The following is a 12,307-nucleotide window of genomic DNA, read 5'->3' as shown; positions in this document are numbered from 1 at the left end:
ATGGTGGACGGATGCAACCGTTCGAGGAGCGGCAAACGAGCTTGGGTAACAGCGAGTGTGAGTCGATGCTACGGATACAATCTTGATACTGTCGGCTAGTTCTAGGGTCGGACGGGCATGTGCGGCCGGAGTGACGATCGGCGTGGGAAAGAATTAAGTGACTCTGAAGGTCTTGCAAGGTGTTGTGATGTATAATTCGAGTGCGTATTGTGTGACGAGGTAGAGGATTATCGAGACGCTGCTGTCGGCTGGGCCTATCAGCTAGGTGTATTGACTCGTCTGCCAGAAAAAGTGAAGGGTCGACTGATTGATTTGACTTGGCAACGGTGATGATCAGAGTCGAAGAGCGCTGGATGGTCTTGATTTATAGAAGCCGGAGTGGTTCCGACGTCGGATTCGGAATCCGATAATGGATCTGCAAGGATCGAACACCCCTTCAAGCAGTGATTGGAAGTACAATTGGGTCTTGACAAATCTACTACGAGGTCGATGTCGAAGCAGTATAAGATGCAGTGACTGCGGAATAGGATGGACGGTAGAGCGGTACAATGCAAGATGTCGCTCCCTGGCCATCACCGACTGTAGCAGCAACACAGACGAGCTTCCAAAAGATCACAAACGTAAGACGGTCGTATTGCCTGTGCAAAGCCGATCTGACGGAACACCAAGTTGAGCGAGCCGCTGTGCCTGGACGCTGCAGAAGCTCACAGCAGCGAGGTGGAGGAGAGCCAGAGATTCTGACAATTTAGATTTTTCCCCTCGTCCGATGCAGGTCGTTACCGTTAGCTGAGGAGGGCGAGCGTGAAATGGAGACAGACGCACACCCACGCACACGCACACGCGCACACGCGAGCTTTCTTTGACCGCGCCAATCGGCTGCACCAAGCCCAGCTGCACAACTGCAAAAGCGTGCATGGTGTCAGAAGCTTGTTTGTTCCTTTCGCACTCTGTCGACACTACTCAAAGCGTTAGACTCGACTCGAACATGATCGACCAAGTTACAGATGGATGCTTTAGCTGTCAAAGTGAACACCCGTCAGACGCTTCTGGAGGTATCATATCAAATCGATGGTGGTCTTTGAACGCTTGCAGGACGCTGGAAGCAGTAACACTGACATTGGCGCTACAGATCGCTGACCGCAGATCGCCAGGATGAAATTGTTTGAGGCGAGCGACAACGTAATCGAGCGCCTTTTCTGCAGCTGCTGACTCTTCTTTCTGGCCTTTGAAGATTCATTTTTCGTTTAGTATTAATAATACCGCAATTGTTTTTCTCTAAAATCAATCAGGCTCAGCTAGGACGCGCCCCGATGCCTGCGACCCATCACGTCACTGCTTCTCCTCGGATGGAATCGCAAACCGAATGGACGAGCATCCCCATCTGACACCCCTGCAGATCCGATTTTTCGAAGGAAGCTTGGTCTCAGTGTCCGACACGATCAAGGACGAGCAAATACACGACAACCCCACAATCATTCATTGACGCTCAGGCAATCGCTTTCAGAGCACTGTGACGAGGTGGGTATCATTGACGTTGTACAAGTCTGACATATCGTGTTGCACGCTACTGCGAGAGCTCGGCATCGTTGAACAGAGCATTGAGTGCCTTCAAACCCTTTGCGACGCCGTAGGATGCGCTGGCCATGGTCGACTTGGTGCTCTTGTCGAATGTGTCATGGCTCTGCATCTCGCTCAGCTTTTCGCAGTTGTCGGTCAACTCGTCCAGAATCCTCTCGCCCTCGACTCGGCTCCTGGCTGGTACGTTGCCCTTGGAGATGGCTACAATCGACGAGACGATGGTTGTGATCTGCGTCAGGTTCTCGCTGAGCTGCACACCTTGCGCGCCTTCTCGGATGGCCGAGAGCAACGCCTGGATCGAGTGCACAATGGCTTCCGTCTGCACCTCGATGTAGTTACGCAGCTCCGACCAGTTCTCCTCGCCGTTCTGACTGCCGAATCCGCTGCCGCTCGCCGAGGTGACCGTCTGCAGGCTGTCGTACGTCTCGGATCTCTGCACTTGGTCATCGCTCGAGATGGGAGAGGGCGAGATGGCTCCGCTGCGCGGCAAGACACCGTTGGCTGCCGCCCTACTTGGTTCCCTGGCAAGCACCGAAGATTCGCTCACGAATCGCTTGGCTCCGTGCACGTTGGGCATCTCGGGCATGGTCGACATGTTGGGTGTGCTGGCGTTGGCGCTGCCAACTGACGAAAACGACGTGGCTCGGCTGCGCCACTGCTGGTCTCCGCCCGAATCCTTGCGTATCGCCTCGGCTTTGTACCCGATCGGCGAGTAGCGGCCCATGGTCGGGCTGTTTCGAATGCGTGGCGAAAACCGATCTTCGCCGGCGGCAGAGCTGGGGTTGAGGCTGGCAAAGCTGTACGTGTTGGCCGTGTTGGGAGACAGAGTGGCGCTCGCTTCGCGGTTGGCCGCCTGCGCATTGATGTGAAGCGGCTTGAGACGCGTCGCCGCCGCCGCATCCTCACCAAACTTGTCTTGGAAATCGTCCGTCTCAACCTTGCTCGCCTTTCGCACCTTGAGCAGCTTAACGAGATCCACGATGGTCGCCGATACGTGGCTGGCGGCAGCGTCGAGCAAGCTGACGGGGGACAGTCCGTGCGACGAGGCGTGGTTGCGGCAGGCAGTCATGAGGTTGTTGAGCGTAGCCGAGCACTTTGACTTGAGCGCCATGAGCTGTTCCTGGTCCCCGTGCGAAAGCTCGGCTAGGTTGGCTGGAATCTGTTCGTACTTGGCAACGTCGTCCGTCACGAGGGTGGTGGCGAGCACCACCTCCTTCATCGAGAGGAGCACGTTCCCTGGCGTCTTGGATCGAGCAGCGGCGAGCAGCTCGTCGATGGAGCTCTGGAAAGCGGTGAGGTTGACATCTGCGATCGCACCCTTTTCGGACGCTGGCAAAAAGTCGTCAGCTTTCGGTGGCTGGACGTAGAGCTGCGAGGTGGCTTTGAGGTTGCGCAGCTCGGTCTTGGCTGTCTCGTAGAGACGCTTGTAGTTGGCCATCTGGGCGTTGAGGTCCTTGATGACGACGATGTCGTTATCGCGGTCGGCCTGCATCTCGTCGTTGCGCGCTGAAAGCTCGCGAAGCTCTTCGAGCAGGTTGCTCACCTCTTGTTTGAGCTCTGTGACCACCTCGGTCGACTGTGCGTGTTCTCTCTGCAGCGCCTCGAAATCAGCCTGGCCGCCGATGGACGCCTTGTCCTGCAACCCCCTTCTCAAAGCGTCGAGCTCCGACTCCTTGTCGGTGGCGAAAGTGCGATGCACTTCGCGGTCATCCTGATGTTTCTGCTTGGTTTCGTCGAGCTCCTTGCGCAGCTGTGTGAGCTGTCGATCGAGCTCTTCGTTGCGGCCGGCAAGCTCGTCGGCCTTGCGCGCCCGCGGACCGGCTTCGGCCATCTGCGCCTCGAGCGAGCTGATCTGCTGCTGAAGCTTGGCGATGCGAAGCTCGTAGTCTGAGCGCATCTTTTCGGTGGCTGCTGAAGAGGAAACGTCAATGGATTCAAAGGCGCTGCCACGACCTAGATTGGGACTTGCGACGCTACCTGCAGCGATGCTGCCCGAATAGCCGTTGAAAAAGCCAGTGCCTAGACTGCTCGCTTGACTGTACATGGTGCTGCGATTGTCAGGGATGCCGTTGACTCCATTTGAGCCGGTGGAGTCGCGCAGAGGCGAGGAGATACGCTCGGACAGGCCGTCCATGTCGTTGCTGCGATTGCTTGACTTGGATGCGTTTGCCGTATATGGGACTGCAATATCTTCTTCAACAAGCGTGCTTTTCGCGGGTACGATGCGATCCGACATTGATGGCTGAGGTTGGCCCATGGAATCCTTTCGCTGCAACGCCGCCTCTGCCTCCTGACGCATCTGCTGCTCGCGCCCCTTTTCGCGCGCAATGACTTCTGGGCGAAACTCTTGCTTGAGTTCCGGGAATCTACGTTCGAGCTCGAAGAAGACGTCGGAAGCGAGATCCTTGAAACGGTTCTTGGGGAGAGTGGCCAACTTCTGCCTGGCCTGGTTGCGTTTGGGATGGAACTCGTCGCGGACTGCGAGGAAGGGCTGGCTGCTGCCGTTCTTGACGTTGTTCTGACGTCGCATGAGCTCATCGTAGACATCGGTCGAAAGCTCGGTGAACTGCTGCTTGCTGAGACGGGTGAGTTTTTCGCGCGCGTTGGAGCGCGGTGCTGTCTGCTCGACTTTGGCTAGGTGGCTTCGGAGGAAGCCAAGCAGCTCGACGTAGTGGGACCGGCCGACGCGCTTGATCTCCTCGGTATCCGGCCTTGCACGGCGATACCTGGAACCTGAGGGGCCAGATGAAGCCGAGGAAGAGGCGAACGAGGCATCTTGTGGGCTGGAGAGGGGGGCGTCAAGCAGCTGTATGGCGGGAGCGCCGCGTGGAGATGTGATGGTCGGCTGCGGTGATGTTGGCGGTTGTGATGATGCATACGAGTCGGATGGCCCGCCGGTGCCATTTGTAGAAGGGTAAAAGCCCATAGCGGACCCGCCCGAAGAGGGAGGATACCTCGGACCGGGGCCTTGCCTTGCGTTGATGGCCGACATTGGATTCGGATTGAAGTGCTGGTGTGGCGGTTGTGGAGGAGGTTGCATTGGCATCATAGTTGTGGACCCGGCAAGAGTAGAACGACGTGCCGTACTTCACAACGACTTTGTGATGCCAATAATGCAACTTTTCGCTGTGATGTGGTATGCGTTGGATTGCGGCTCGACACGACTTGCGATCGATCCGGAAGCACGCATGCAACGCTTTGGTGATATGCAGAGTCCCAGGATGGGGAGGCGATGGTTGGATCGTGAGCTGAGATAAGCGTGATATTCCTTGACCGACGGCTGTACGAGTCGGTATTCTGTGGGATCGATTGTCCTGCCGATCTTGATAGGTGTCGCGACGCGATATGGTGCGGTCAGTCTCGCTGTTGAAGTTGAAGACGAGCGTAGAGTGCCTAAACGAGTGTCGCCGTGACCGGCACGCGCAGACAGGCCGAAGAGAGGCGTTGAAGAGAGGGCCGAGCCAAAAATGAGATGATGGATGCAGGGGAGAGATGAAGGAAAGCAAACAAACGCGGACTCAGAGTCAACTTAGGAGGCCGAAGCGGTGTCCACCAGCGGCTGGCTACCGTGGCTTTTGCCAGACAATTTGTTTCGATTTCGATTTCGATTTCGAGTTGGCTGGCTGTGTTGCTCGCTCGCTCGCTGACTCGTTGACCTGTCAGAAGAGAAAATAGGGAAAACAAAAAATGAAACACACACGCCGAGAATGCAAAAGCGTGGCGAGGCGAGGCCAGAGAGGCCTAAAAGTCTGTCGTGTCTCGCTCGTGTCTGAGGCGACGAGGTGAGGTTGCGAGCAAGAAGAGGTACAGGCTTGGCCATTTTCAATTGCTTCCATGGACCCCTTGGCCGGCCAAGCCCCACGGTCAACAAGAGAGGAGAGCAGCATCTCAGCAAGGGCGTCGGTGGATCCGACTTGCACTGCAGACAAGCTGCTTTGCCAGCTCCCCTTTCTGCCATATAGACAGAAAGCCATCCTTCGTCTGACTGCTCAAGTGCCCTGAGCCGCGCTGGCATGCGGTGAAATTCGAAGCTCGAGGTTTTGCTCGGCTCGGCTGTGCTCAAATCCCTCTCTTGTTTGCGAACGTTGAGCCTCGGTGTGTTGGTTTGCTGTGCTGAAATTTAACCGTTTGTGTTGAGCAGACGCGTTCTGCCAGAAATGATTTTCCTGCAGCGCCGTGCCACCACGCACGCGAGACCGAAGCTGCGACGCGACAGCCAGCAGAGAGCCAAGGACAAGTTTGAAATTTCCCAGAGCCCTCCTCTCTCGCTCTCCGCCAAAACGCCGTCTTCTTGCTGCTGCTGTTGCACGACACTCGAGACAGCCGAAAAGAGCAACTCTGCAGCGACGCGTGATCTCGGCATGAAGGAAGCTAGCACCAGTTCGAGATCAACACCGCATAATCAATCTGTCAGCTGGTGCCGTGCGATCCCTGCTCGCTCGTGGAAGACACACGAGGGAAAGAGCACCGCGTTCCGCATTGTCGAGTGCCAAGAGGTGATTCTTTGTACTCCGACCTCTGCTGAGGCAGCAGATGTCCGAGTCGGATTCTCGTCCGAAGTGGGTCTACACTGTATTCGCGCTCCAATGACGATGATCGGCTACGAACTACAGTGCTCTTACAAAAGACGCAGTGTCGATCTGCAGTGGCGGCGGTTCGCTTCAATCTGGGAAGCTTCGGGTCGCTGCTTACACAAATGAAAGCATGCCGACGACGATGTAGCCCGATTGGCATCCCGGTCCCGGCTGTCGTGCCGACGAACGGATTGTGCAACCTTCAGTCAATGACAGCAGCAGCGGCAACGTCGGACCAAAGGTAGCTGCTGTGACTAGTCGTCTTGCACGCGAGCTACAGTAATTCTGAGCAACGGCAACGAGAGGAACGACCTTGTCCCGACGCGCGGCTGCCGGGGGATCGGCAGACGCCAACCAGCCCGAGGAAGCAGCTGATTCTCGCCTATCTGCCGCGTCTCGGGCTAAGACTGCAGAGCTCGACGTCAGCTGGATTGTGCCTTGCTGCGAAGAATCCAGCAAATCCATGAGATGTAAGGTCGTCAATTCACACGTCGAATCTGAAAGGGTAAAAACATCGGGAGCATCGTAACGATGCATCTCGCGATGACTTTTCGTCGCTGCCTCCACATGACGCTGAGCGTCTGTGCGGCTGAAGTGAGCCTGCTGCTGCACGCTCGGATGATCCGATGAACGTTTTGATTGCTATTCTTGTGACGACACTCTACGTCTGCTTGTATGACTAAATCAATCCCGCTGCTGCCTCTCTGCTCGTTTGCCCAGGGCTGTTGCGCCTCGTGACCGTGTGTGACTCTGTTCGCAGCAGGAAGAGGCGGTGTCCTATATGAGATCACACCGCTTCTCGCGTTCAAAAAGGCACGCCATCGCAGTCGAAGAGTCGGAGAGTCACCTGCCACGCCCCTTGCCCGATGATGTGCTTTCGCCCCATGCTCAGGTCCACTGTCAGCCACGCGCACAAAGCCGTCGACACAGTCTCGAGAAGCCCTTTGATCCATATAAGCCGACAGCATCCTTCGGCCTTCCCAACCTTGATCCCACGATCCAACTCTCGATATCCCATCCCCATCCAGGCTCATCCACGCCACTTCGCAGCCAACATGTCGACCAACACACAGACTCACGACCCCACCGCCCAGGGCGCACACTCCAAGGGCTCCGATCTCACCCCGCAGCAAAAGATCGACACCCTCCTCGAGATCACCAAGCACATTGGCACCGGAATGCTCACCTCCCGCTCACCCGATGGCAAGCTCGCCTCGCGTGCCATGGCACCCGCCACCACCGAGGGTCTCGTCTTCAGCTTCTACATGAACACCGACTCTGGCAAGACCGACGACGTCGAGACCGACCCACAGGTCAACGTCGCCTACTTTGACCCCAAGACCACCGACTGGGTTTCCATCTCGGGCAAAGCCGTCCTCAACAAGGATTCGTCCAAGATCAAGAAGCACTGGTCCAGCTCGCTCTCGGCTTGGTTCGACGACAAGAAGGATGGAAAGCATACTGGCGACCACAACGACCCTAGGGTGGTTCTGCTCGATGTGCACCCGGAAGAGATCCGCGTCTTCAAGGCCGATGGCAAGCTCAGCGCACTCGCTCAGACCGCAAAGGCGGCCATCAGCGGTCACGCTGCTAGCCCCGGTAAGCTCGTCGTAATTACCAGCCAGGAGATCCAGCTCGCTTCCCCCGCGCACAAGCCTTTGTAGATGCATGCGTATTTAGCGCAGCATTTACGCCCCAGAATGAAATGCAAAACATGAGTAGATTGTGTGAACCGGTTGTGAGATGTGTCTTGGGATCGCCCACTACCACCGGCCATCTCAGTCAGTCAATCTTGTGGGGTCTGCTTTAAATTTCATATTTACAAGTGTGTAAGTGGAGCCTCGGATCTTCCTGGTGCTTCTTCCTTCCTACCCTTTACACCTCCTCTCCCCTTTACCACGTCGTCTTTCTACCATTCTCGGCACATCAAACGGCACGATGAGCGCTCCTCACACCGACGAGTCGACCCCGCTCTCCTCGTTCCGCATCCCCTCGCTGTTCGACGTAACCTCTCTCACCTGCGTCGTCACGGGCGGCTCCTCCGGACTCGGCCTCTACGCCGCGCACGCACTCGCCTCCAACGGCGCACTGGTCTACATCCTCGGGCGACGCAAGCCTCTGCTCGACTCTACCGTAGCTCAATTCCACACCCTGCTCCCCACCCCATCTTCGCGTCAGGAAGGGGATCTCGTTGCGGTTCAAGCGGACATCACATCGAAAGAGTCTCTTTCCGCCGCTCGAGAGGTGATCACCGCGGACCTCGCTTCTCGCGGCAGGTCTGGTATCAACCTGCTCATCTGCAACGCTGGAATCGGTGGCCGATTCCTTCGCTCCTACGGCACTTCCGCGCCCACTGAGAAGGAAGACAAGGACAAGGAATTCACCTCGATCGTCGACGAACTCTCCTCCTTCTCCGAATCCGAGATCAACTCGATCCTCAACACCAACATCACCGGCAACTACCTCACCGCACTCACCTTCCTTCCGCTCCTCAAACTCGCCACGTCCACCACCTACCCTTCCCAGACCATCCTCATCTCATCCAACGCAGCGTGGGCTAAACTGCCCATCCTCAACCCTATCTACAACATCTCCAAAACCGCTCTCTCGCAGCTCGGTCAGATCCTCTCGACCATGTTCGCCGATCATGGGTTGCGAACCAACGTTGTGGAGCCGGGGTTGTACCCGAGCGATCTGACGAGTACGGAGGGAAGGGATGAGCAGACGGGTCATGCGAGGTTGAGCCATACGAATGGAGCGGATATTCCCGTGGGTAGGTGTGGGAGGCCCGAGGAACATGCGAGTGCAGTGCTGTATTTGGCGAGTAGGAACAGTGCCTTTGCCAACGGCTGCACTATGAGGGTGGATGGAGGAGCGTTGCAGAAGCTCCCCGCGTCGGATTGACTGAAACTCGTATCAAACTGTATCGCAGAGAGAGAGAGCAGACGAAAATGTGATTGCAGATCCAATGGTTATACATTCATGCAGCAATGCTCTTCTTGCCCAGCTTGGAATCCTTCATCCCCGCACCACTTTTCCCACCTGAGCCACCGCCACTTACCGCAACTCCACCGGTCGACATGGCGACCTGTGCCGCACTCGCCGCTTTCTCCGCCGCCACCCTCTCCGCCGCCTGCTTCCTCTCCGCCGCAGCACTCCAGATCATCCTCCTCGGCATCTTGCCCGTCGGGGGCACCTTGTACCTCTGCTTCTCCTGCTCCTGATCCGGCAACGTGTTCGTCACCACCACAGGATCCACCTTTTCTGGCTCCTCTCCTTCTTCTCCTTCTTTTCCATCCTGCTGTTGTGCGTCCTGTTCCTTGGTAGTGGTGGAGGGGGGATTCTCCTGAGCGTGTTTGCAGCGTTGACGGTGTTCCCGCAATTTCTCCTGGTAGAACGGTTGCAGTAGGCCGATCTGTTCCGGAATGGCTGCGGCGACGAGTTCGACTGGGTTGGGTGGGGGCGGATACGGCAAAACCTCAACTTTGATCCCACCGGGTCTACCAGCTGCACCTGCCGCACCACCAGCGGAAACCCCACCCTTCCCCCTCCCGTAGAACAGCCTCGTCGGCACCGTCAACCCACTCATCCCCAATTCCCTATCCAGCCCCAACTCCCTAAATCCAAAGTAATCGTCTCCCAGATCCTCCGCAAACCCACCCGCCACCAGTGCCTCTCCATTATCCGCAAACAGCGCCTCGTCCTCCACCACCCCCCTCTCCGTGCTCATGTTGAACTGCTCCCGGTAACTCGACCTCAGCTTCCGCAGCAACTCGGACATCTTCGTCCCGTACCGCTCCACGTCGTTCCGGATGTAGTTCTCGAGGGAAGCGACGGAAAAGTTGCCGCACTCCTGGAGCGTGTGCAGGATCATCTCTTCGGCGGAGAGCGAGGAGGCGTAGCGGTCGGAGTAGATGCGGAGCATGCGACCCATGTTTCCGAGGAACTCGCCGAGCGCGTCGGTGATGGTGTCGACGGCGCATCGATGACCGCCTTCGAAGCCGGCGTGGGAGAGCATCATGCGGACGTTGTAGCTGGCGTGATCGCGCGCGGATTCCGCCGAGATTCGAGCGAGCGGGTTGCGGAGTGCTGCAGCGGTGCCGTTGATGTGTTGATGATGAGGAGGCGTGTCTTCCGGATCGGAAGGGTAATCCGACTCTTCGTCCGACGACATGGATGTCAGGTAGGCCGGGATGGGCGCTTCGTTCTCGACGAAATGCGCGAGCGACAGGAACTTGGCGTGCGTGGACTGCACATTGTGCAGGGTACGGATGTTGCGTGCTACTTTGCCTTGAAGACCTTTTCGCCGTGTTGCAGGGACGAGATGAAACGGCTTCTTGCGCTTCTTTCCCTTGCTCGGAAGTCCTTCTTCCGCTGAAGCTGAGACAAGCGCGGACGAAGGCAACGCCGGCAGCGCACCGGACATGAGCTGATGCGAGCCAGTGACGGTGAACCAAAGGGCTGAAGCATCCAACGGCGACACGTCCACGCTGGCCGGTGGAGCAGGCGTGGAGCCCGAATGAGACGGAGCCTGCGACGGCGGCTGGGACTGCGATCGAGGTTCCGGCGTCGCTTTCTCCTTTCCCTTCTCACCCAACAGCGGCTGGAAGATGGATCCGAGTACAGCACTGAGCGGATCTTCCTCCTCGGCATCCCTCTTCACCCGATCCATCGCTTCAACGGGCGCCATCAGCATGGGTCTGGAACTTGGTCCCGCCACTCCATTCGCCTCTACCAAACTCAAACCTGCGTCGATCCTCGCGAACTCCATCATACTCTGTGGCGTCCTGACGAACGCTTCCTGATCTTCAAACTTGACCTCATCCCCTTTTCTCCTCCTTTTCCTGCCTTCCTCCTTCACTGTCGCTGCCTCCGTTGCTGCTGCTGGCGGAATCACTCCATCCGCCGCCTTCGCGCCGACCTCGACGGTCGCTGTCACCGGCGTCCCCCACTGCACCAACGCGTCCTTCACATCGCTCTTGTCACTGATGAACTCCAACAGATGATCCGCCTTCTTCCTCATAAACGCCACATTCCTCCTCAGTGGATGCGTCGGATCCGAGTTGTACAGCAAACAGTTGTCCCAGATCAGATTGAGATCGTGAGCAAACTGCTTCTTGGTCTTGTACTGTCCGGATTTGACCTTCTTCTGCATGGTGCCGAGGTCCATGGGGTGCTTGATCACGTCGTAGTAGTCGGGCGCATCGCGTTTCGACACTTTGGAGAGGAAGGCGGTGGAATGCTCGCTGTAGTTTTTGAGCTCGGTGACGATTCTGTCGATCGACTCGAGGAATTCCTCGCGTTCATCGCGGCCCTTGCAGACTTCGGTGAGCAGCTGTCGAAGTTCGGCATCGCCAAGCTTGACCGAAGCTCGCTTGGCTTCGATCGCCTGGAGCAGATATTTCATGATGAGGTGGGAGTCAGGTAAATGAGCCGAGGGAGAGCTCTGATGTTCCTGTCCGGATCATGTGTCTGTATGAAGAGGGTCGAGCTGGTGTTGCGTCCATTAAAGATGAGCCGGTGCGTCCAGTGAGACAGCAGATGCTCCAGCGTGATCCCAGCGCGATTCAAGTGGAGCAATAAGCAGTCACAACGCAGAACAATCTATACCTCTGCTGCCGTCCCCACCTGACGATGTTCCAAATCACGCGTCCACGCTGATCAAGTGTGTGGGGCTCGCTCGTTCGCTGCTGATCCACCTAGCCGGTGACCTCCCCCTGGGTGGATCCGTTTCCCTTCGGTAGACTCGTTCGTGACCTTGCCGATCTCTCGGTCGAAAATCGTCACGGCAATGTGCGTGATGGTCGTAGTCGTTGTTGTTGATAATGATGGTGGAAAGGAAAGATTGGCAAAAGCCGGGAAAAAGGTACACAGTTACGCGGGGGCGAGCTGCCAATTCGGCGTCGGTCTTCTAAATTCCGATTTCCGCACTTTCTCAATTGTTCGGCTCGCAAAAACCGCGTTCGCGCGTTTCCGGCCTCCTCGCGACTGTGACGGCTCAATTCCAAGTCGGAGCCTTCTTGAGACACAAGCTCCTGATATGCATGGAGATCTGTTCCACAACTGGTATGAGGACGAGTGCTAGCGAGGTATCGGTATCGTAGCTCACAGCGCTTATCGCTTCATAAATGACTCCATGTGTCTCACAGACAAGT

At 57.0% G+C, this 12,307-nt stretch overlaps 7 protein-coding genes across 7 annotated transcripts; 4 read left to right on the top strand and 3 right to left on the bottom strand.

Annotated features, from left to right (window-relative positions):
* Positions 1-11: 11 nt before the first annotated feature.
* On the top strand, positions 12-1,483 carry PHSY_003651 (hypothetical protein; the record flags this gene model as incomplete). The annotated part of the gene is made up of 2 exons (XM_012334269.1): positions 12-57; positions 1,290-1,483. 2 exons carry the CDS (start codon positions 12-14, stop codon positions 1,481-1,483), a joined length of 240 nt encoding a protein of 79 aa, XP_012189659.1.
* An 81-nt stretch (positions 1,484-1,564) lies between these two features.
* Positions 1,565-4,618, bottom strand: PHSY_003650 (hypothetical protein; the record flags this gene model as incomplete). Its single annotated transcript, XM_012334268.1, has 1 exon — positions 1,565-4,618. One exon carries the CDS (start codon positions 4,616-4,618, stop codon positions 1,565-1,567), a length of 3,054 nt encoding a protein of 1,017 aa, XP_012189658.1.
* A 489-nt stretch (positions 4,619-5,107) lies between these two features.
* Positions 5,108-6,689, bottom strand: PHSY_003649 (hypothetical protein; the record flags this gene model as incomplete). The annotated part of the gene is made up of 2 exons (XM_012334267.1): positions 5,108-5,234; positions 6,271-6,689. 2 exons carry the CDS (start codon positions 6,687-6,689, stop codon positions 5,108-5,110), a joined length of 546 nt encoding a protein of 181 aa, XP_012189657.1.
* Positions 6,690-7,018: 329 nt separating this feature from the next.
* Positions 7,019-7,816, top strand: PHSY_003648 (hypothetical protein; the record flags this gene model as incomplete). The annotated part of the gene is made up of 1 exon (XM_012334266.1): positions 7,019-7,816. One exon carries the CDS (start codon positions 7,019-7,021, stop codon positions 7,814-7,816), a length of 798 nt encoding a protein of 265 aa, XP_012189656.1.
* Positions 7,817-8,090: 274 nt separating this feature from the next.
* On the top strand, positions 8,091-9,056 carry PHSY_003647 (short chain dehydrogenase/reductase; the record flags this gene model as incomplete). Its single annotated transcript, XM_012334265.1, has 1 exon — positions 8,091-9,056. The coding sequence occupies one exon, from the start codon at positions 8,091-8,093 to the stop codon at positions 9,054-9,056; it is 966 nt and encodes a 321-aa protein (XP_012189655.1).
* A 76-nt stretch (positions 9,057-9,132) lies between these two features.
* Positions 9,133-11,559, bottom strand: PHSY_003646 (hypothetical protein; the record flags this gene model as incomplete). The annotated part of the gene is made up of 1 exon (XM_012334264.1): positions 9,133-11,559. One exon carries the CDS (start codon positions 11,557-11,559, stop codon positions 9,133-9,135), a length of 2,427 nt encoding a protein of 808 aa, XP_012189654.1.
* Positions 11,560-11,943: 384 nt separating this feature from the next.
* PHSY_003645 (cyclohydrolase) lies at positions 11,944-12,237 on the top strand (the record flags this gene model as incomplete). The annotated part of the gene is made up of 1 exon (XM_012334263.1): positions 11,944-12,237. The coding sequence occupies one exon, from the start codon at positions 11,944-11,946 to the stop codon at positions 12,235-12,237; it is 294 nt and encodes a 97-aa protein (XP_012189653.1).
* Between the last annotated feature and the right edge of the window lie 70 nt (positions 12,238-12,307).

Source organism: Pseudozyma hubeiensis, assembly GCF_000403515.1.
Source record: "Pseudozyma hubeiensis SY62 DNA, scaffold: PHS37, whole genome shotgun sequence".
NCBI classification, from domain to species: Eukaryota; Fungi; Basidiomycota; class Ustilaginomycetes; order Ustilaginales; family Ustilaginaceae; genus Pseudozyma; species Pseudozyma hubeiensis.
Note: the sequence above shows the minus strand (reverse complement) of the source record. Positions and strands in the feature narration are given on the sequence as shown.